Source organism: Trachinotus anak, unplaced genomic scaffold (genome assembly GCF_046630095.1).
Source record: "Trachinotus anak isolate AG129_WGS33_773 ecotype Australia unplaced genomic scaffold, CSIRO_AGI_Tana_v1 ptg000009l, whole genome shotgun sequence".
NCBI lineage: Eukaryota > Metazoa > Chordata > Actinopteri > Carangiformes > Carangidae > Trachinotus > Trachinotus anak.
The window spans coordinates 9630845-9654617 of NW_027273860.1; the positions used below are offsets into that span (position 1 = coordinate 9630845).

The following is a 23773-nucleotide window of genomic DNA, read 5'->3' on the forward strand; positions in this document are numbered from 1 at the left end:
AAATTCAAAATAAGGGTAACAGCAAGTCGGCTAACTTTATCATGCCTACTGTAACATTATGTAGCCATCAAGTTAGTTAGACATTGAGGAGAAGAAAAGACAGTTCTGCAAGCTGGAGCCCGCTGGGACAGCAGTTGAACAAATGACTCGGAGGAAGCCGGTAAAAAAACAAAAAACTTTTTGGAGGTTGTCCAGTGGCCAAATGGGATTTGTGGCGGTAATCCCCGTGGCTAGTCCTTCTGTGTCTTATCTCTTCCTTTGTGGAGGGCCTTTTTAGGTGAAAGGTTTCTTCAGGGGAGGAAATTCTGGGATGTAGCTTTCACCTGAATGCTGCACTGTGCCACTTCGTGTATGGGCGGTGCCTGTGTTTATCAACGTGGGCAGGACCAACAACAGAAAAGACTCAACATGCATACGATCCCAGACCAGAGAGACTCAGATTACAACACCACACAGATTGCGTGTGACTTTCATTCTCTGCTCAGGACACCACTACGCCACTATATCTACATAGGAAATATTTGTCTGTAAATTTTTGTTTAATTGTTTATCATCTACACAACCTTTAACATGCCACATCTGTGTATAATCTATTGTGCCTGGCCAAAATACACTGAAACATAATCCCCCAGTAAACCACAACTTGTTGGCTCTATACTCTGGTGTTTAGAAAACATAACAAGACACAAATGAGATTTAGCATGTAAGCTTTAGAGATGCTGACAGGCAGATTTTATCATCTACTGACAAAGATATGCTAGCTGTTTCTCCGCTTCCAGTCTCCATGCTAAACTAAGCTATTCATCCCGGCACTGCAGATTCAGATTTATTGGAGTTGTAACTATCCTGCCATCCAACTCTCAGTTAACAGGGCATATAAGCTTATTTCCCTAAGTGTCAAACTATTACATCTACAAGGTCAGTTTATTCCACAATCCTTTACATTATCAAATTATCTGAGAGTTACTTTCTCAGTTGTCCGTCTGTTTTCAGGTGACGTCTTCAAATGTCTTGTTTTGTCCGACAAAAGTTTACAATTGTGTAAAACAAAAAAAAAAAGCAGCAAATACTCCCACTGGGGAACTGGAACCAGCAAATGAAATGAAAAATGACTTTGAATTAATCAATTATCACAATAGTGATAGCTTATTAATTTTCTAATTAACAGTTTCTTCTCTAAGTGTCATACAGAAAAACTTGAGCATCCGGACCCCCAGACAGTCATGGGCCCTGCAGCAACTGCCCACTTTTCCTGTTTGGTAATTCAGCTGAGGGCCTCTGGACCCCACTGCCATCACTCACTGCTCCGCTGACTGTATGGAGAAGAAGTCGATACTCTCATAACAAGGTGGGAAAAAAATTGATCACAACCTGGAGGAGGTCTCATTTATCACTTCACGTCTAGGACTCAGCTGAGCCCACAACCTGAGTGTGGATGCAGTCACTCAGGGAAGCTGTCAAACCGACCACTAGACTGATAAAAATCTTGAAACCTGCTTAGCATTTAGGCGGTTTTAATTAAAGATACAGTGCGTGGAAGTGTAAAACTGTCATAGCAGCTCAAAAAAAGTTCAATATTTCAGATCTGATGCTGTTAAACATTTCAGACAAGGAGGAACTGAAGACGAGAAAAGTAAATCATATATTTCCCCAAAAAGTGTGTCAATTGGCTGATGATTTTTCCTCCTGAATCCTCAGGCTGGTCATGTTCCCTTTTTGCACATTGAAAAAAATACAACTATTGCAAGATGTAGGCTATTTACACAAGATATAATTGATTACATATGGTGCATATACAGACACCCTTGCACACTATGAATTAAAAAGAAACCAAAGGAGAAGTAGAAAACAAAGAGCTTATAAAGACCTTTCCTAAAAACTCAATGAAAGATAAACAAGTTTTTTTTTCTTACAATGGAAAATGATGTTTTCCTATCAAATTATTTCATTTGAGAGCTTTTTTAGAGCTGAAAAGGTAAAAGTATCTACTGTTTCACAAGAAAGTATATGTACTTCATACTTGATAGACTTTTCTTTCTTACATCTTTTGTTATCTTTTGACCGTTGAGATTAGTTTTCCCAAGACACAATGTATTTTGGTGTAAATCTGTGCGCATGTTGTTACATTTTCACTCGTGTTGTGGCAGGACGGAGTATTATAAATCCAGATTTGAGAAGCTGTCAATAGAAAACAGGCCTGAACAGTACATGTACTCACTGCCTGCTCTCCTGCACCTGCAGATAAAAATGAGTCCAGCACTTTAGTGATTCAATAAGATCTGTATCTGATGGACATTTAGTTTCTAGCATGCTGCTCACAGAAGTTCCCACAGGAGACAGACAGGAACTCAGACGCCAGCAGTTTTTAATTGTATGCAAATATTAGCAAGGAGAGAACCAAATTTTCAATTAGTTCTGAGTCCAATTAATAATTTAATAGAGTCGTTTCTTTCTTTTTTTCTTATTCCAATGAAGTGCCCTGATCAGGGAGTGAAATTATAGTCAAGAATTAATCTGAATCTTCTAATTACATGACATGTAATAGAAAGAAATTACATTGATCCCTTAATCAGAAAACTGCAGGCACTATTTGGGCTGTGCATTGATGGTGTTTGACATAAATATAATACACACTTAAGTCTGCCAGGATGAAGACATGGGCCTGTAGCTGACTGGTCTCACAGGAAAGACACACTCACACTGCAGTTCTGAACTGAAGTGTAGATGGCGCCATTGTAGAGCCATAAACTCTTCAAGTACTTTAAAGGACATAAACTGACATCTCTGCAGTATTATCTACTAAAAATTGTGAGATTCAAAACAAAACAAAACAAAGGCACAGGATGCAGTAGAATTTATTACGTGTAAACATTCATAACTGTTTGAATAAAATCAAAATTAGATACACTCTAGTTTGAGTTAGTTTGAACATTCATAGTACAGTAATAAAACAAATGTAACAAAGAGAAATTACAGCATGAAACTGCTACAAAAAATTGTTTTCCATTTAATGAGGATTTTTTTCAGAGACAAACAATCCAGTCTTACTGACCCTGAACTTAAGGCATAACCTCAACCCATAACCATCAGCCCCTCAGACCTGTCACAGCTCGAGGTGTTGGACACTTACAATATATTTGCACACATCAGTGTATAAAAATCAGAAGTAGAAAAAGACTACACAAATATACAATAATATAAAATATTTACAACTTATTTCACAAGCCATAACATATATTTCACAAACTAAATTTCTGTTCGAGTGGCCATTTGTTAACCCAGTTGCTCTCAGCTGTGACACTCCCCGAAGACAAGGATCTGCCTTTATGTAATCTTGGTAAGTGGTTTATTTTTTTTTTTCACATTCAATCACATTCACTTCTTCAAAGACCATCACATCAGCTTATGTAGGTAGGATATACACTACAGTATTAAACTAGTAACTCTTCCTCTTCGAGCTTTAGTTGCTGGTCTGTGGTTGCCATTGTTTGTGCACAGTGTCCAGACTTCGTGTTCCCCCAAAGCAGAAGTGAACCCAACAACCTGCCTGAGGCTCAGCTGTACCGACTGCTGCGACTGTGGCTTCTGTGCCTAGAAGAACTGCGACTGGAGGAGCGGTATGACCTGCGGAGGACAACAACACCGTTCAAGATTTTAACTTTCAGGCATGGAGGAGATGCTGGTGCCACACTCCGTCAGAAAAGCAGGAATTTGTGTAAAAGACTGAATGAATACACATTAGTATTAAGCAACATTCAGCTGCAGGAAAGAACAAAAGACAGAGTAAAGACACTGAACTGAGACCTGCCACCTTGTTGATGTCTGTCAGGGTTCACCAGGGAGCAGAGTGTCTTACCGTGATCGGCGGTCTGAGCTCCTGTAGCTGTCACTTCGTCTACGCCCTCGTCTCCTGCTCACACTGCGACTCCGGCTGGAATAGCTGTCATAGGAGTCTGACCTGCATTAACATACAGCCACATAACAGAGTCACAGAGTGTTACTGTTTAGGGAATATCTACATAATGGTGTTTAATTTACACAGATATGTTTAGTAGAGACATAATATATAAGGAAAAGTACAGCTCTGAAATGTCATTCATCATTAAGTCTTTAAGACCCATGGTGCAGAAATTGCCTGTAAAGAGGAGAAGAGACCTTATCACAACAAGTTGGAAGTGAAAGAAATCATTATTTATAGTTCCAGTAAACAAAATCACACATGATTGACCCTCTGATGCTTTTATAAGCTGTCACCCAACAGAAAACTTACAGATCCTAACAAGAGTCAAAAGTTCAACATCAGTATCAGCCAGGTAAACACAAGACCCCATAAACTGGTCATAAACTGATCACAAGGGCAGAATGTCCTTCCTGGGACCCCCTTCTAAGGTACATACTGCACATCCTAACATTTGACAAGCTTGTAGTATTTAGATCAATACGGATACAAAGGCATAAAGGAAACAAATACAAATATAGAATATAAAGCGAATATTTATTCAATCTTAATGCTTCAAGCTAGTTTACTTTCACACCTATTGTTGACTTTTTACAAAAACAGGTAACAGTGCTCTATTCAGGGTTTCTGCTGGATTCAACTTAAATTTCAGTTTTAATACCACACAATGTAATTTAACACCTGTTTTGCAAACATGCCAGTCAAAATGTAGAAATATGATGTTGTTTGTTTTAATCTCAATATACAGTATACATAATTGTGTTTAAATCGACACTTAAGTGTGTTCAATAACTCAAACAAAGGAACATTTTTATTCTGAGTGAGTATATTGAGGAGGGTCACAGACCTGGATCTCCGATGGCGATTATACGAGCGACTTCTGGAATGACTTCTACTGTAGGTCCGACTGATGGAAGGAGAAAGTTTGAAACATAATTAAAGACTAATCATACATTATGTTAAAATGCACAATGTAAAAATACACTGGGAAGTCTTGGAAAGGTAAGTGTGTACAATTTTTTAACCTAACAGAGGTTTTTTGACTGTTATAAGAATTTACATGGCTGAGAAGTAAAATGTAAAGCAAGATACTAAAACACCAGGATCTCTAAGGTTTTTTCTCTACATTCATGACCCTGCATTTTACTGAAAACACTTTCCCACTGGGATCCATTAGTTGCTACAACAGATCAGTGATTTGGGTTGTACCTGTGACTCCTGTAACTTCGGTATGTACTGCTGCGGGAGCGTGACCGTCCTCTTCCTCGTCTCCTTCGACTCCTGCTTCGACTCCTGAAAGAATAGCGTGTTGTAATGTACTGATGATGCCCTCGTGCTCTTCTTTTAATCAGAGTGCTTTATTTTGACTGACCTGGATGAGTAGCTGGAGCTGCGGGATCTACTCCTGGACCTGCTATAGGAGTGCGACCACCCTCTGGAGTGAGACCGGTGACTGGAAACGGAACGAGACTTCCTGGACACAGACCTGGACTTCTTTGGGGACCGTGTGCGAGATGTTCCCCTGGTCTTTCCCACGGAAGGGGATCTTTCCTCACTGGAGCTCTCCTGGTTCCTCGGCCTTTGGTTGAGCCGTGCAGTCTTACGTACCTCGTCAAACAGAGATCCCGGTCTGACCCGGCTTTTACTTTTAATCTCCATTCTTACTCCTTGTGTGTTGGGGTTCTGGTTCTCTTGAATTTGGATGTGTTTCGCAGCAACAGGTGGCACATTCACATTTTGTATAGCTGACATTCCTTTCAAAGGTCTCCATTTAAAATTAATTACAGTGCTGGTAGGTTTGCCAGCGGCTGCTTCATCTTCCAGTCCAGCAGCTGTTGTCGTGGAGGTAACAGCAGACTGTTCTTTGCTGTGAGGTAAATCACTAGCTTTCCTTGACATATGTGAAGACTTTGAGGTAGAATTCAGGGTTAATTCAGATGTGTTACTAAAAGGATCATGTGTAACTGAAGCGTCTACAATTTCAGTGTCATGCTCTGGCGTACATATGTCCATGTCATCCAGTGACTCTTGCTCTTTGATACTGGGTAAATTTGCATTATTAGCACTGTTAGCACCATTCCTGTTGGATGACTGATGAGGTTCAGCTTGTTTTGGGTTTTTATTAATACATTCTTTTGCCCTCTGTTGCCCCCTGTCTTCTTCTCTACCAGGGTTAGAGGCAACATAATTTGTGCTGCCGACACCAGGCCTTTCTTTGCCAACTCTACCTGGACTGTGTTTCTCCTTTTTGGATTCATCTTCATCTTCCTCTTCTCCGAACTCTAAAGGTGGTTGCCAGTGAAAAGTCTCTTTCAGCTTCTGATGTTTCCTCTTAGATCTCTTCCCTTTGTCCTTACTGTGATGGGAGCCAGTTTTGTTCTCACTTCTCCTCTTATGTTTATGTTTGCGTTTGGATTTCTTCTTGCTCTTGTGCTTCTCTGGCTCTGTGGCCTTCTCAAGATTTTCCTCTGATGGACTAGACACAGCAGTGGCGGCAGCGATCTTGTTTGGTATATCAGTCACTGCCTCTGACGTCTTTCTCAAAGTCTCATAGTCTGATTCTGAACTCGCCTCCCCTTCCTCTTTTTCAGATATGGCTAATGCCCTAGCCGCCATATTTTCAGAATCGCTTTCTGAATTCCATCCAGTAAGAGCCGACAACTTCCTATCAAGAGACTCACTGGACAGAGCTGTTTCTTTCTGCTTTTTTGATGGGACATTACTGTTGCTTTGGGTCACTTTATCGCTGTCACTATCCCATTCAGACCTGCTATTAAAGCTCTCCACTGGCAATGAGCTGTAACGTTTTGTCTCTTGATCTTGTGAGCTGCCTTTTTCTTTTATTTTCTCTGAAGAGCCACTTCTCCTTGAGACACTGATATCAGGACTCTGCTCAATGCCTGTCCTGTTCTCTGATCCTGAATGAGCATCTTGACTACTGGTGAGTGAAATGTACTTGTCTAAATTTTTTATCCTCCTCAGAGAGGTGTAATACTCTTTCCATTCCTTGTCTAGTGAGTTCTTCTTGTTGTTCTTATTCTTACTTGTTTTCTGGGATTTCTCAGAGTCTGATCTGCTGTAGGAGGATGAACTGCTGTGATACTGATGAGGGGATCTGGACCTTGACCTACTATAACTTCTACTCCGTGAGCGACTGTATGATCGGCTGTAGGTCTTGCTCCTAGAGGACCTGCTGCGTGAGCGCCCTGCAGGTTTGTTTGCTTTGTTGCTTTCAGAGTCTCCTGGCAGAGACTTTGCTGTAACTGAAGTCTGAGCTTTCTCTGTAACCCTATCAACTGCTTGTCCTGTGGAGGACATAGCATTGTGAGCTACTTTAGCTTTGATTTCCTGAATATGGATATAAGAGGGCTTCCAAGGCTTTTGACCGGGCTTCCAGCGTGAGGGAGGAGGACTGTCGCTCAGCGGGATCACAGGGACACTTTCAGGAGCGGGGACAGTAGGGAGTCTGGGGACAGGTGTGACTTTGCTCTCAGGAAGCTTGTCAGTCACATGCATCATGGTGTCTGGTTTGGTCTTGCTGGCTTTCCTCTTTCTTGGGGATCTAGATGAACTTCTCTTTCTGGATTGAGACCCAGACCTGGATCTGCACCTGGATCTTGATCTTGACCTGGATCTAGAATAGGAGGAAGATCTGGAGAAGGACCGGCTTCCAGATCTAGTCAGGCTTCTGGATCTTGAATAAAACCTCCCTCGAGATCTGGATCGACTGGATGTGTAGGACCTAGAGTAGGACCGTGAGTCTCTGAAAGACGGCGAGGACCGCCTCCTCCGAGCTGATGAATGGCGCTGACTTGAGGAGGATCGGGACAGAGAACAGGATCTTCTGGACTTTCTTCCTGAAGACACTGACCTTTCACCCTCTGACAGGTAGGTCACTTGAGGTTTGTTTTTGGAGCTCTTCTTCTTGCTGTGTTTCTGTTTTTTGGCCTTCTTCTTGTGTTTGGCTTTCTTCTTCTCTTTCTTCGGCTGGCGGCGCAGGCTAGACCTCTCTGAGCTGCGGTCTGAAGAGTGATCGGCAGATCGGGACCATGCGGAGTCACTTCTGTCATCCCATCTGCTTGAGGAATGTTCATTCAATCTGTTAAGTCAAAAGACGCATGAAGAAAAAAAAACAGAAAAAATATATTTAAAGCTACTAAGTAAAATATTAAGTCATACTTGTCTCCTTTGCTCCATCTCTCCATGCTTGGTGGTTGATAAACTTTGGTTCTCTTCATCTCTTCTTTCCAGTGAGGTGGAGTTTCACTGCTACCACGTTCTTCTACAGATGCAGAGCGTGATTTAGATCTTGTGGGAGTGTGATATCTCTGCAGAAAAGGTAAAAATTAATCATATAAATACATATAAATACTTAATCATATAGAAACTCTTCACCCAGAGGCTGTGCTTTTTTCAGGTGTGTTTATCTTGAATATAATTTCAGAGTACAGACTTGCAAAGAGTTGTGAGGCTGAGAAACAAGGAGAAAACAAAAAAATAGTTTGTCTCTGTGGTCAATGAAATAGATATGTAGATCAATTCTTTCCAGAAGTGGTTCCCAAACCATTGGCTTTGCTATATTTGTCCCAAAAAGTAAAAATATCCAGCAATCCACAAGGAAAAAAAGGAAGGATTAGAGGGAAGTCTGAAAAATAAGCATAACTGTGAGCTACAGATTTTTTTTCTTGTTAATCCTTTGTGACCTCACAGATTTATCTTGTGGCCACTTGAGAGATCCTGACCCTAAGTTAGGGCAGTGCAGTGGCAAACAGATACTTATAATAACAATTGACATAAACACCATATGTGAGCAGACAAATATTAGTTGAGGTGAGCTTACCATTGTTCCTCGACCTTTGATCTTTCGTCCAGACTTAGACACTGCTGGTTTCTGGTCAGCTGAAATAGACGATTCTTCTTTCTCAACTCTGCAAAGTTAAAATTTCAATGTGAATGCCTACTGTAATTACTTAAGTGTGAACTATTCAAAGTGTAAGACAACAAATAAAACTAAAACTAAAAATGCTATATAAATGAAGCCCAAATTGAGACTGACATCTCTGTTTTGTCCTCCTGAGATGGCATGTCCCGGCGCAGTAAGAAGCGATTCTCTGGCACGGGTGGGATTTCCTCTGGTCGGACTACTGGCTTTTCTCTCTTCCCACCATGCTCCTTCTCTCCTTCTACTTCATTCTTTCCCTCCAGTATCTGTCTTTCCACAGAGCTTTGAGAGCAGCAACAAAACAAAATGATGCAAAGCAATATTTTGTTATGCAAAGTGCCAACAAGTCTCTAATGTCAGTGCTTGTATTTCTACTCAAAACTGTGGTGACGTAAGATAAAATATTACCTTTGCTTGAAAGGCAAGACATCAATGTTCTTCCCCCTCTTTGATTCCCTCCTTTTCTTTCTTGATCGTTTACCCTTTGCATGTCTCTTGTGCTTGCGATGTTTGTGCTTTTCATCAAATTCACTTTCAGATTCTGCTGAAGAGGAGAACTGAGAGGATGAGTCCTGGGAGTTGAGGGATGAGTCGGCAGAATGGGAAGTTCTTTTCCTCTTGCCTTCAAGTACTAAAGTAAGAAATATAAAAGCATGTATGTTATTTCATCTACAATATGCAGTGTTTTTTAGGAATATGCCAGTAAAGTAAAGGATGAAGGAAAGTTCAAATGCCAGGAGTCATTTTCAGGGTGGCATGACTCTGCTACAACAAAGGCTTTGTTTGATTCTTCTTGGTATGTTGGAATTAATGAAGGCAGGCCTGGCAGAGTCAGGTGGGCAGATGCCAACTGAACTCCACAGAGATCACCTCGCTGATCCCCATTAAACAGAAGATCAGGTTACACGCTCTGCTCTAATACCACTAGAGGGAGGGGGTGGTGGCGTTGGCATCCAAATGCCAACCTCTTACAGAATGAGCACAAAATATGACCCACTTACAATCACAGGCAACACGTTATTTACACAGAAGAGAAAAACACTAGAGAGAATGAAAAGGTATAAGCTTTTGTATAGCTCACTGGACAATGGATAACATCTATTTTTTAATTTCTTTTTTTTTTTACACTGGCTGGGTAGCAATATATCAAATCTACAAAGTCTGGAACTGGACAAGTTTGCTATAAACTACAACTACGTGTATTTGTGAGCCACTTTTTAAGATATGTGTCTTAAGTAGGAACCAGTGAGGTTAATGCTGAGCCAGAGACAGGGCAGGGAGGTCAGAAATTATTAAAAAGACCAGTAACTGAAGAGAGAACTTACCATCATTTGCAGACTTTGTGATCAGCTGACCGCAGTCCACCACTCTCACATCAGCGTAGGGTCTGCTGGCTGAATCTGTCTTCAGCCCCTCGATCTTCTTTATCACCTCGAAGCCAGAGATGACAAGACCAAAGACGACGTGGACTCTGCATAGAGTCAAAAAAGGATTTACACAATGTCACAATTACACAGTGTCTTGACTATTATTACATTATTTCAATATCTTCAAAAGTTGAAAACGCATTTTCTCAGACAGCTTCTCACTATGTATGATGAAGTAACATGGGGATCTCAGGTACAACCATGCACCAATCTGACTTTAGCAATATTTCAATCAGAACCCAATGACAGTTTGTGGGCTGTTTGGTCTATGAAACCTGATCAAACCCACACAGCCCTGAGATGAAGCAGATTGGCGGAGTTTATGAAGGTTTTTTTTTTTTTTTAAATTCTGACTGTTTTCAACAACTTTTCTGGGCCTTTAACAATTCTCAAAACCAGATCAAAATCAGAAATGAAGGTTCAATATCAACTGTAAACACCATTTTAGTTCCTTCTATGATTCTTCAAAAAATTGCCAAAAGTAGATTTTACCCATCAAGATGTGGCGCAGTCTTGGTTGTGCTGTTTGTGGAAAATCCAGCAATCCAGGGAGGATTCAACCATTAGCAGATGTGGGGTTATGAAAAAAGGAGAAAAAGGAGGAAAAGAATGAGAATAAACAAGCAACTTCAACAAAGCGTGGGTGCTACTGTACCATCTCAAAAAGGGTACAGAATTTGTAAGACCAAGCTTTGTTTAAAGATATTTGATTGCAAATTAAATTAAGAAAATACTTTCAATTAAAAACAGTGATAAACAGGCAGGTATACACTCAACAACAGAGTGTGGGCAATTATATAATCATATCTGAATCACACAAAGACATTTTACAATACATTTACTCTTTTATGTTTCATGAGATTTTATTCGTGGAGGAAATTTCCAACTTATGGTGACAACCTGTTTTAGTGATTTAGAAACTTAAACCATGTGTAAATACTGTTTCAACATGTCCAAAATAAACACTGTACTCTGCAGAATGTTTACAATAATAAACTAGTGAATGTTATATACAGTCAGGAGAGAGAGAAACACAGCCTTGGAGACACATTACCTTGGAAGAGCAGGATGCTAGAGTTTCTGTAAATTTTACACAAAAACGGCAAGAGAAAAAATGTAACACATTTGTAGGTAAAAAAAGAACGAATCCATGTTTCTCTGCACTTTGAATACTAACTGCACACAGAGAGGGGATTGTTGACGGTCACACTCAATGACAAATTCTACTCTACAGTTTCAAAACAGAAGGGACAGAGAGCAAAAACAAAACTTTGTTAAGAATGACACTCAATTAAATGGTATGGTTAATTAAGTTGCAGAGAGAATTGTTTTACTGAGTGCTCACATGAAAAACTGTGAACCGTTGGTGTCCTTCCCGCGATTGGCCATCGACAACAGGAAGGCTCTGTCGTGTTTGAGAGTGAAGTTCTCATCTGTTGGGAGCAGAGAAAGAGGGATCGAGGTCTCACGGTGTGTTCTTCGATTAATGTTAAGACATATTCAGGGACATACAATAAAAAAAAAAAATCTGCATTTAAATCCATCAAACCTAATCATTACCTCACCAATCAGTCCTTCCTTAAAGTCAGCTGTTTTATTAAGGTTTTCTTTGGGCCAAATTCTACTTCTAGTCCTTTTCTAAAGCACCAAACAACTGCTTTTGTATGATTTAGACTATCAACTATAAATCACCTACATTTTGACAGCATCATTCTGACTACCTTGCAAAATATACTATATTGGCTGTAATTCAAATCAACATGCTATGAGAGGATTGCCTTTCTTCTTAGCAAGGCCACATAAAAACATTACAAGCAGGAGAGAAGATAATCAATAAGAAAACGTTGTAAAAACCAAACTGTACACACATTTGTCTGACAGTGATGTAAATTACAGACAAAAAGGCAACTAAATGCTCACTGAAACAACATCTACATGATACTATATACATGTTTAAAGGTTATTTATCTTATATGAACTGTGGCACTCCCCACTAGTCCTCATATGAGCAAAGAAACTGCCACTCTGTACCTGTCATGCTGAGGATACTGGAGCTATAAATATCACATATGTAACATAAAAAGTAATTTGAGCAGCCAGAGGCTTTGGGGGTTTAACAGGGGAGCTGTGTGAACGGCAAATCCTTCAGTGCAAATTGCATCTGCGTCTTTGCACACATTTGCGCTGTTTTTTTTTTTTTTACTGACTTAGGAAGGTGGTGGGGACAATGTTGACATGGTGTTACTGAGCTGTGTACATCTCTTACCTTCTCATTTTGCAAAAGACCACTCTATAAATAAAAGAATATGTTGAAAATTTTAGGCAGGAAGATTGTAGCTTTCAATAAAGAGAATGCCTACTCTCCATGCTGATTTGATTAAAGCCCACTACTGTAACTAAATAGAAGACAGCACGATACAATGGAAAAGTGAAGGTCAACGGAGTCATACATAGGAAAATTCACAAGAAACCCATTTACAACAATAGGCACATGCGATGTTATGCTCATGCAAAAGTATTTAAGTATTTAGATGTACATTTATGAGATATCAGCAATGTAGACTGATCATTACATAACTTCATATTCTCATTACCTTCAAAGTAGCCACCATATATGGACTCTCCTCCTCTTCCATTTCCTGCAGAGATTAAAACAGTAAAATAATTTAACCTTGTTATATTTATGTCAGACTAAATGTGTACACAATGTACCACTTTAGATAAAAGTGCTCTCTTGTTAGCATTTTGGACACAATTTGAGAAGTGGTTCATGTGCTTTGCTTCTAGGAAGAAAGTTACCACCACATTCAGCAAAATAGTATGCTAGGTGCATCTCTTACATATCTGAAACAACAAAAAAAAATCCCTTCATTGACAGTGTGCAGTTAATTATTGCCCACGTTGTACGAAACCAAAGTACACTCCTTGAAAAACACAGTTTAAAATTCATCCAAAAACAGAATGTGCAGCATCTTTTCTAAAGCACCTTGTCTTTGAAAAAAATATCAACACACTAATTTCATTCTTGATTAAACAAACACACTTTCAAAGTGAAATCAGATTATGCATTACACATTACCTTCGGTGAAGTCGCCTCCCTGGACCATGAAGTTCTTTACAACTCTGTGAAATGTGGAGCCTTTGTAGCAGAGCTTTTTCCCTGTGATTTTGCCAGTTCCCTTTTCACCTGAAAATAGGTATGTGTGTTAACTGAGCTCTCAAAAAACTGGAAAGATACAGCTTAACGGGCCTACTACTGTACAAACTGCTTTGTGTCTACCAGATGCCTTGAGGTGTTTAGAAATGTTGGTCTTGAATGTTGCTGCATGGGGTTCATTCTTAATAAGGGAATGAAACCACAGTTGGGGCAGTGGGGGTTTCAATAAACAGGATGCCTTTGTGCAGGCATCTTGATGTTAATACTCCAGTGCAGGGCTACATGATCCATTAAGAAATCTTCCACTGGAGTGATACTGACTTGGGACAGAATAGTTGCCCAAAGCGATTACCATGTGGATTTCCCTTTCCACTGGGGTAAAAGGAGACGTGAAGGCAGAGATTTCATTAAATGTGTTGATCTGTTCGTGGTGGGTTTCAGCAGACAGAGGGGTGGCTGTTCAGATGGGTAACTTCAGTTGCTAATTTTCTAGTATTTTGCTTCACTGGCTTCAGCATTGTTCCGAGGATTTGGTTTCTTATGGAGTTAGCTGATCCCCTCCTAAAAGGATGCATTAGAGACTTTCAGGAAGTCACAGCAATCTGCCCAGCTGACTTGTGTATTTTATTGTGTTATGCTGTCTGTGTGTGTAGATGTATGTTAAGGAGAAGAAACAGACTAACCAGCCATCTCCCATGTCTGCCCTTGCCAGCATCACATTCCCATTGGCCAGGTGGGGTGAAAAACGAGAGGGAGGATCGATCTGCTGTCTGTTTGCAGATTTATGGCCATCTCTAGGCAGACCATCACTACTACAGTATACTGTGTTTTGGTCAGTGGCATGAAATATCTAGGGAGACAGAGCAGGGTCCCTCTACCCATCCAGTGACTCCATCTGTCACTGGATCATTACACTACAGCCATACCTCCTTTCCTCATGGTATTAAATGACCAGAGGTGTGTGGAGTGTGGTGCTGTTCTTATTTTTCCATTTCATTTCCTACTCATGGTGATAATTTAATGGAACACACAGGAAGGATGATATTTGAGTCAAACCTGTCCTGGACTGAACATAACTCACCAGTGCACAAACAGAGAAAGTTTTTGCTCGTCTTGGGACAAATATCCGAAAAAAGTTGGAAGACGATACGCCCAACTACAAGACACAAAAGAAAAAAGTTAGCAAAAGAACTCCTTCTGCTTGCAGCTATGGAAAATTACAAATGTTAAAAAACAATATAAAGCATTTAACATTAACTGCGTTACGAAAAACAATTAACAAAAAAAAAAAAAAAAAAAAAAAAACATGGAGGAAATTTTTTTATATAATACAATTAAGAATTACACTGAAGTGGGCCAGATGTTACTATACTGCACACTTTTAATTGGCTTCCATTGCAAAATTACAAGGATTCTGTGGCAAACTTTCCCATAGCTAGAGGCAAATCTAGACTTAAATGGAACCATTCGTCACACCAAGCGAGTGTACTACTACCCCACTATTGTTTTGTACAACCACATGAATATCAATCAAAAGGTCCAAGGCTAAGATAAACACTACATACATAAAGTCTCAAAGTTTTTGTTGATGGTATCAGTTCAAAGTAATCATCCACCAAAGTGAAGCGAGGCTGTTTACGTGACTAACTAATCATCATACCAATATACTGATTTTAAATTCTCTTACCTGGCTCCCGGTTGAGCTCCACATCAAAGTAACACTGAGGGCGGTCTTTCACCCCCATTGTGATCAAAGTCTGGGTGACCTAAAATGTAGAAAGAGAAAAAAAAAAGCTAAGCAGGAAAAATAAGGCAGTATTCTCTTTAATAAGCACTAAGCGCCCCATTTGGGTTCCTTTTTTATCTGTTAGTTTAAGCCTAGAAAGTAAAGCATACTGAGAGGTGAGTGTTGGAATAAAATGTAGAGAGAGTAAAAAACAGTAATAGAGGATAGAAACAGAAATGGGAGGAGAGAGAACATGGGAGGGGAGAGAGAGAGGGAGAGAGAGAAGCCTATGAGGAAATGTACTGACGATGCAAATCCAAGCAGGGCACAACACAGCCTCCTCACTGGACATTTTTAACTCTTGTTTTGACTGTCCACTTGGATGTCACTGTATATCGGTTTATAGACTCTGGTTCTCTCTACCTCTGTGTCAGAGGCCTTTTGGTTTGAACGTGTTTGATTTTTATAATGTGGACAAGTAGCCACTAAACAATGTTTCCAAAACCCGGAGTTCTTCTATTGCTGTGTAGAGAAGCTGAACAGGACAGTGTTTTCAGTTTGTGCACAAAGATGTCATTAACATCTTTAATTATATCTACAGTACATAGAAACATTTGGTCTGTGAACAGTTTGTGTGGGTGAACCACATGCTGACTTGTCAAACATAGCTTTATTTCTGATAAAAGTGCAACACTGAGGCAATAGAGCGTCTCATAATAATTTGTCAGCAATGTCTGGATTAAAGTTGCCTATTATTTAGACAAACCCTGTGTAACTGTGCCGACATGTAATAATTATCAACTCACATGGTGTGTTTGGGTGTTGCGGGGAAGTGTTTTGCATTTGCACGCAGTAGTCTGACAAGTAAAATATGGAGCAAACATTTCTGGATTTCAGGCCACAGAGAGCAATAAACCACAAGGTAGTGGCACTTTGTGTTAGCAAAGATTCACAGACTGAGGAGGCGCTGAAGTAGTATTAGAAGGCTATGAGGAAGGTATTTCTGCATCCTAATTTGGCAACAGCTGCCTGTGTGAATATGCCATGATACCACCCTTTCTAGTAGTATGATACAGATCAGCTTCTGTGAATTTCTGTGTGTACAACAGAGGGTCTTTGGAATAATGAGCAAGGACAAAAGCCACATCTGAAGAGTATACTGGGATTTATGTTTCTATATCATGTGTGTGTGATTTAACAGCAATTAGCCTCATCTAATGAGTGCGAATCAACTTAAGCCATTCACATGAGAAATACTGTCACACACTTCATTACACCTGAGAATTTCCTGATATTTGACATCTGAGGATGTGTGGTGTGTCAACAGATTTTAATTCTTAGTAAATGAGTGAACAATAACTAACGCAGTAGTATAAGCCTTACTATCTCAGTGCATAGTTAATGACAGAATAATAATAATAAAAAAAACAAAACAATAACAACTGTAGCCAAAAATCAGACGAAAATAAACTGAAGGTGACGATAGTGGGTCTGTTCAATAGCTTATGGGTCACATCACTTCAGCTACAGCTATGAATTGTATTAATAGCCAGACTCATATCATGTTGCAAACCCTGACTGTATGAACGCTGAAGTAGTGGGATTGACATTGTCAGTTTATAAAACCTGCCCTCTAACAATTAACGCCTTCCTTTTTAGGAGAACTCTCAAAGAACACATGTGAGCTAAATGTCATACAAGTCATGCAAACCACACTGGCTAAAGAGCCTGATAAAATAATAATAAAGCAATCAAAATATAAATGTCATGGTCCAGCAATATTATTAATTCACACTAGGAACTGCGCGACATATATTGGCACAAGAATCTGCGTATTCGCGACTTGCATAACGTTGGCTGTCAGTGTGACACATTTTACTCATATCTGTTTTTTTTCTTTCTTTTTTTTTTTAATAAACCAAACGTTACTGAGAGATCGAGCCATGCTGAAAGAAAAGGGACAAAGGAAAACATCACTTGCTACATAGCTAACGACGTTTACGTTAACACAAACGCTTCCAAAATGGTTGAGCTAACGGCTAGTAGCTAGCTAGAGTTAGCTGGCTTCCATTAGATTTCTTTCAGCTGCAATGACAACTGACATTTAACGTAACGATAAGAGTTACATTACAGGCAAATCCAAAGTTGTTAATAACATAACTAACCTCTGTACAGTAGCTAGCCGGCCAGTTAGCTAGTCACTGACGGTCAGCAAGCATGAGCTAACTTCACTTTTTGGTGAAGCAGGTTGGTGCGCTGGAAGATATAAGTCCTACTGGTTGCCACTAGATTTGTCCCTCCCGAGTTCCTGTAGAAGATTTGTTGTGGTTTGTTGTATCAGGAAGGAGATTTCAAGTTAGCTCGCTGGCTAATTTTAATAATTTTGTTGCGTAAATGTTATAGCAGGTTATTCCGGTTCTCCATATTAATCACCGGCAACAGAAAGTTTGCGATCGCACTCGTAACGCGTATCTGAAGCTGGGGCTGGCTACCAGCTGGAGATTTATGTGTTTGATATGATGCTATGGTCAGCTAACCTACAGTAGCTAAGTAACAAGGTGCAGCATGAAACCCATGATAATGAGGTAAGGTGTAACAAACTGTAACAACGCGTACATTGTTTAGCTCAGGCGAGAGTTTACAGATTCATACCGCACAATTTTAAAATCTACGCAGTTAAAATTATACACTTCATAATGTACCCCAGTTAAAACTAATGCAGTGTAAAACAATAACACAACAGCTCTGCAATAATTCCCCATTCATGACGATAGAGAAGTGTTGATTTACCTTGGATGTTGTAGTGGTGTTGCTGAAGTGTAATCACACTGGTAATAGCTACATATGTTTTGTATTTTTCAGTCTGTTGATAAAAATTGGGTGAGCAACCTGTCAGAACAGCACCATAAACCCCGAAATTGACCATAAAGTTGAATCAACTCCAGTCTGAAGCAGTTCAAGTTTTCAGTTATGTCCTCCATGAAGACAGGGTGTATTTCAGGGCCATTGTATTAGACTAAAATAGTTCCTTGCTTAGTTAAGTTTACCCAATACTTTGGTAATTGAGTGAATTTAATAGCGCTGAATATGAATAGAGCTGAAATAATCTGTTGATTAACTGATAGCCTACAGTGAGTCAATAGGCAGGAAATTAATCTGTGATTATTTAAGCAACAAAAAGCCAATATATGAAATCATCATTTATTGCGTTTCTGTCTTTTGTGATAGTGAACAAAGTCTTTTTGGGTTAGTGAGACAAAAAAAGAAATGTGAAGACATCGGTTTCAGCTTTGGCAACTCATGATGGGCATCTTTCACTATTTTATAGACATTTTGTGGACCAAAATTAATCAATTATTCAAGAAAATAACTACAATTCTGAAAATAATGTAGTTGCAACCCTAACATAGTAATCCTGATGATCTATCTTGGTCTTTAACCTATGCAGGCAGTGTGTTCTTCATGGACCCAGTGGATCATGTCTCTGATCCTCTTCGCCTTTGTGGTTCGGGTGAGGGATGGACTCCCCCTGTCAGCCTCCACAGACTTTGAACACAACCGAGAGCTCCAGGAGAGGAAACAGCAGCTCAGGGCCATCAGCAAGGCGCTGGCCCGCCTCCCTGACCGAGGGACTGTCAAGGGCCAGGAGCTCAACATATAGTAAGGATTCAGGAATCAAAGCAGCAGCAGACTGTTTTAGTGTTGCTCTCTGTAGCTGTGCACATCCTAAAGCAGGACTCAGACAGAATGTTGTCCGTTTGGTCACATGGGCATCCATGTCGTGCTGTGTCAGGCTGTTTGTTTACTAAACACCTTTCCTCCTTTCAACTGTTCAGCTTCATCTCCTCAGAGGGTGTATCCTACATGACTGTGTGCCACTGCAGCCTCCCTGTTGCTAAGGCCTTCTGCTTCCTGGAAGATATGCGCTGGGAGTTCACAGCATGCTTCAATAGCACTGTTGTTGCCTTGGCAGCCAGGCCATATCCATTTTTGGAATTTGGTGAGTAGGAAGAGAAATACCGTCACCTAGATTTACTGTTGATTGTAAGGGATTTTGCTTTGAATTAAAATATGACATCCAGAATGACAAACAAAGCTCCTGTCTTTTGGTCACCTCCTTTAAATTATAATTGAATAAGTTGTTTAACACAAATCTGTTACATTTGCTGCCAATTAATAGATGGCACCATTCAGAAACTGAAGCAGCAGTACAACCAGAGCGGTGGTCCGGCCCTAGAGGTTACATTGGCAGAGGTCCAGGAGGATTTGAGGATCCATCCACTACAAGTAATTAACTTGGATGAGGTGGAGCTCACCAATGGCATCGCAAACGGGCATATGGAACAAGGCTCTGGATCTGGTAAGTCCTATACAGCATAAAATTAGCAGTAACAGCACTGCAAAATGTATTTATCGGTTGATTCTTTAATGCTCAGGTAATCCATAAATCATGAACAGTCCTTATATTTTGACTATGTTTGATTATCATACACTATTCATATGGCCACTCTCTTTTGTTTAACAGGTCAAAATATAAGACTTGAACCAGTGACAGCACCAGGCATCCTCTCTCTGGTCCTAAATATTATGTGTGCGTCTTTGAATGTAATTCGTGGTGTGCACCTCATAGAGTACACATTCCAGGTATGGCAGCGCTTGGATGTTTCTCACAACTACTTAACATAAATTACTGTTGCATCCCTTTGCAGTATGTCAGTGTTTCATAATTTGCAAACATACAAGAAAAACTTTAGTCATGCATAAGCTTATATTAATTACAGAGATGTTAAGCTGGCTGAACTGAGTGGCCGCTGTGCATTAGCATTTTGCTGTGGAAGCAAAACATGGTTACATAGAAAATAATAACATTGTGATTTGCACAAAACTTCACAGCTTATCACTCTTGTGTGACTTTAGTTTATAATTTGCAAGAACTTGTACACACGTTTTAGGTTAAGTGGACTTTTAATGAAAAATCACCAGTTTGTATAATGGTATTCTTTTCCCTTTACACAGGATGACTATGAGGGTATATGGAACGTAGTGGCATTTCTTCTGGCGTTTGTCTGCTGTGTGTTTCAGGTACATGTAGTTCACTTTTTGCGTACACAGGTGTTTCATCCTCACCAGCATTACACATTCTCCTTGCAATCTGTGGCATTAAGCTTGTGAATGAACTCCCTGTGTCCACAGTGCCACCTCTACCTGTTCCACTCATCTCTGAAGAAACAGAAGTCCTTGACTCTGTTGAGCGTGATCGTCCTATGCAACCTGTACCTGCTCGGCATGAGGAATGTGTGGCAGCTGATCTTTCACATTTCCGTCGCCTCCCTCTCCACTGTTCTCATCCTCACCCGCAAACTCCAAGACAGAACCAATGACTGTGGGGTCTGAGAAGCACGAGACACATAATTGTGGTACACCTCTCCTAGCCATTTGTGTCCCCGATTTTCAACGCAGGTGAGAATAACAGGGAAGGAATGAGTTGATCCACCTGAGTTAAGGAGATGCCCTGCCCTTTAACAAAAACATATTCCTGAACTTTGTGTCCTCACTGAGAACTACTTGTGTACTTGCACTGTGTGTACATTGTTTTCAAGACTGTCCAGTGAAAAGCAGTTCTTTCTGGATCCTTAAAAATATCTGGTTAACCTTAAACTAACACTGTAAACTGAAGGAGAAGAAGGAGATGTCTCTTTGAGAAACAGAAATGTTGATCAGTCTCTGTCAGACCTGTCCTGTCCAAAAAGTTTGTAAAGAAGATGAAGGAGTTTTTTTTTTTTCAGTCAAAGTTGTTGACCAAAGTTTTTCTCAAAAAAACAACAATGTTGTTGAAGCTGGTTATGCTTGGGTTTTAGGAGTTAAGATGCATTTTTGCCTGCATTCAGCTCAGTATTATTTCTGCCACCACAGGCCATTGATTATCTTTGCATAATCAGTTTACAAAGCTAGGTGACGGTTCATGATTGTAACAGAATTTAATTGTACTTTTAAAATAGGTACACATTGTTGATTAGGAGATAATTAGGTAGTCCATCTTGTATTGGTGGCAGTGTGATACGTAAACTATTTAGTCTAGTTTGATTAAAGATCAGTGAAATTTAAGTTTGAAATGCAGCTGTTGCTTGTTTTCAATTATTTGATCATTAGGCTATGGAAAGAAAAACTTTCAAAGGTGTAAATGTTAAACTATGGGGTCATGCCTTACTATGTGACAATGCAAATGTAGTTGATTATTTTTGTTATTTAATTGTATCATCTTATTTACAAATTCACCGGCAAGTGCTCAGAAAGTTCAAATGTAAGGGCTCAATTAATGACTCCACAGAAAATACTAAGGCATATTATCATTTAAACACATACTATTTTCAACACAGTTTTTGATTCAAAGAGAATTGCATCACATAATCTCCAATTTCAACCATTTTTTTGTACGATCAAAGCAAATTTTGATATTTTAGTTGTCTTTTTCTACTGATCTCTGGATTGTTAAAATGTATACTGCGGGTAAGAATATGAAAGCACTGATAGGTAAAATAGTATTGAAAATTGTTGGAAACATTTTTTGACTGCACTTTTAGCTTTGGATTTTTTTGGAAATTCTGAATGTGTAGATATAGGGTTGAGCTAAAATGACATTTATATCCTGATTTCCATTTACTTTGTTGATTATTTTTTTTCTCTGTTTCTTTGGGGTTTATTACACTGCTCCCTATGTGTAGTTCGCAACAGGGTTATAATTTAAGTATGAATATAGAACACATCACAGTAGCGCTGCTAAATAAATAATAAATAGTGTAAGTCTCCTTAGCTTAATTTTTTAACATTTTGTGTATTGAGCTTCTTAGATATTCAGTTTTTAATAGCTTAACAGCTGCACTTGGTTTCCGTTAAGCGAGGGAAATAAATTATTTGTTTATAATGTTTGTCAAACAAGTAGTGGTGTGGCTGCAGTGTAACTGTAAAATCTGTCTTCTTCATTGAACTGTTTCCTTATTTTATCAAGAAAGTTAGAGGGAATTTTTAAGGAAAACAAAAAGTTTCTATTTCATCTGACAATCCAAACATCCTTCGCTATAAAGTACAAATAGTTTAGAAAAGCCACTTTTAGCTTGTAGTTTATAAAGAGTGAGAGAACTCAAATGTTTTCAGTGGAAGTATAAAATGTTGTGCAACTGCAGTTAACACAGTTGAGCCTGCTTTAGTAAATTTTCCTTTTTCTTTTTCATAATTAGGTTTTTCTATCCAGAATTATATACAGTGCTGAAAATTAGACTGGCTCCATGAACATTCTTTTGATGCTGTGTTCAACCGTATGACGGAGGATTAAACTCTTATTTAAATGAAATTTTATTTGACAGGGTTGTTGTAAATTTTGTGATTGGCGATTTTGCAAAGTTCAAACACAGTAAATAAGTAGAATTTTGCTATTATTTGTTATGCAACATGGTTTTTCCTGTGCTGTGATATATTTGATACAAAGGTTTTACTGACTCACCACTTTCTCTCTGGACGACAAGAAGTGTGCAATTACACTGCTGACCAAATGAACTGTAAAAAAATGTTGCTGTCTGTGTTTTAAAGATGTAGAATCAAATAAGGATATTTTAATACTCAAAACAAAAATGAAGTCTAATTATGTTTAACATGAAGGTTTTCAAACAAGCACACTGTACAACTGACACATGTGGCAGCCATCTCTTTTTCTTATAGCCATCAAAAGTCTTAAGTCTTAACTGAATATGGGACGTTTTCTTTTGTTCAGTACAAAACATTCAAAAATTATTTGTGTCTAATTTGACTCATGCAAGGTTGATTCAGTGGGGTGCAGCCTGTTTATAATGATGGGAAGTGATGGAATATTGTCACTCATTGTATCTGCCAAATACACTGGTAATTACAGGGCTTTAGTTTTCCTGCCGTGGTAAAACTGACATTTCATTAATAAACAGTGTCTTTTTCCACCTGCTGATGCTTTATTTGTGTCTACACAAAATCAACAATGTGAACGTAAGAAATACTTTATTACCTTGATTATTTGGCTTATTTTCTCTTTAAAAATGTCTTTATGCCACACCCAGATAAATTGTTTTGATGCTTGAACCTGCATTACAAAGAAAATGGAAGAAATAACATAAACGTCAAAAAGTGCCACAAAATTGGTTTGACAAACCTGAACACCAAATATAAATTAATTGCTGTATTATTTCAATGTTACACCAGATGGCGCTCTTTCACCACTTAGTAATCTTGACGTTCCTTTGTGTTTGTGCTGCTCTTCATATTGTTACCTGTCTGGTTAGTTAAGAATGAGTACAGCTGATAACATTTATACAAGCTTCATGACTCATCCCCAGCAAACTTACATTAGGCCGAACAAATCCTATGGACGAAATCTAAGCAGCTTCAGAGAAAACCAGGTGGGAATAAATGCACACAATACTGAATTTTTAACAGAAAATAGACCAATTGTTCCTTCAGCACTGCCGACCCCGATTTACATGGATCACGCTGAAGTTTAAACAGCTGGAGTGGTAACTTAAGACAAATTCTTATATCTCAT

At 39.3% G+C, this 23773-nt stretch overlaps 2 protein-coding genes across 5 annotated transcripts; one reads left to right on the forward strand and one right to left on the reverse strand.

Annotated features, from left to right (window-relative positions):
* Positions 1-2839: 2839 nt before the first annotated feature.
* nktr (natural killer cell triggering receptor) lies at positions 2840-17515 on the reverse strand. Of its 4 annotated transcripts, none has more exons than XM_071485136.1 (17): positions 17376-17515; positions 15172-15250; positions 14566-14640; positions 13407-13514; positions 12922-12966; positions 11673-11760; positions 10820-10849; positions 10226-10371; positions 9309-9531; positions 9015-9182; positions 8799-8886; positions 8138-8286; positions 5331-8033; positions 5168-5251; positions 4806-4865; positions 3857-3958; positions 2840-3624 (listed from the first exon to the last, which is right to left on the reverse strand). In XM_071485136.1, the coding sequence occupies exons 2-17, from the start codon at positions 15227-15229 to the stop codon at positions 3555-3557; spliced, it is 4197 nt and encodes a 1398-aa protein (XP_071341237.1). In that variant the 5' UTR covers positions 15230-15250; positions 17376-17515; the 3' UTR covers positions 2840-3554. The 4 variants fall into 4 exon arrangements, with proteins under 4 accessions (XP_071341237.1, XP_071341236.1, XP_071341235.1 ...); XM_071485135.1 differs by having other exon boundaries at positions 5331-8036; XM_071485134.1 differs by having other exon boundaries at positions 5331-8057.
* Positions 17516-17530: 15 nt separating this feature from the next.
* sec22c (SEC22 homolog C, vesicle trafficking protein) lies at positions 17531-23174 on the forward strand. Its single transcript, XM_071485138.1, has 7 exons — positions 17531-17795; positions 18659-18870; positions 19047-19210; positions 19391-19570; positions 19736-19854; positions 20227-20292; positions 20404-23174. Exons 2-7 carry the CDS (start codon positions 18689-18691, stop codon positions 20602-20604), a joined length of 912 nt encoding a protein of 303 aa, XP_071341239.1. The 5' UTR covers positions 17531-17795; positions 18659-18688; the 3' UTR covers positions 20605-23174.
* Positions 23175-23773: the final 599 nt, after the last annotated feature.

What these genes read in the sequence shown, in the direction of transcription:
- sec22c (XM_071485138.1), top strand. Translation starts at nt 18,689, where the DNA reads ATGTCTCTGATCCTCTTCGCCTTTGTGGTTCGGGTGAGGGATGGACTC. An exon ending in GGAACAAGGCTCTGGATCTG is followed by an intron (nt 19,571 to 19,735) that starts GTAAGTCCTATA and finishes TTTGTTTAACAG; the next exon opens with GTCAAAATATAAGACTTGAA. An exon ending in TCATAGAGTACACATTCCAG is followed by an intron (nt 19,855 to 20,226) that starts GTATGGCAGCGC and finishes CCCTTTACACAG; the next exon opens with GATGACTATGAGGGTATATG.
- nktr (XM_071485134.1), bottom strand. Translation starts at nt 15,229, where the DNA reads ATGGGGGTGAAAGACCGCCCTCAGTGTTACTTTGATGTGGAGCTCAAC. An exon ending in GGAGCTCAACCGGGAGCCAG is followed by an intron (nt 14,641 to 15,171) that starts GTAAGAGAATTT and finishes TGTGTCTTGTAG; the next exon opens with TTGGGCGTATCGTCTTCCAA. An exon ending in AGATGGAGCAAAGGAGACAA is followed by an intron (nt 8,058 to 8,137) that starts GTATGACTTAAT and finishes TTGACTTAACAG; the next exon opens with ATTGAATGAACATTCCTCAA.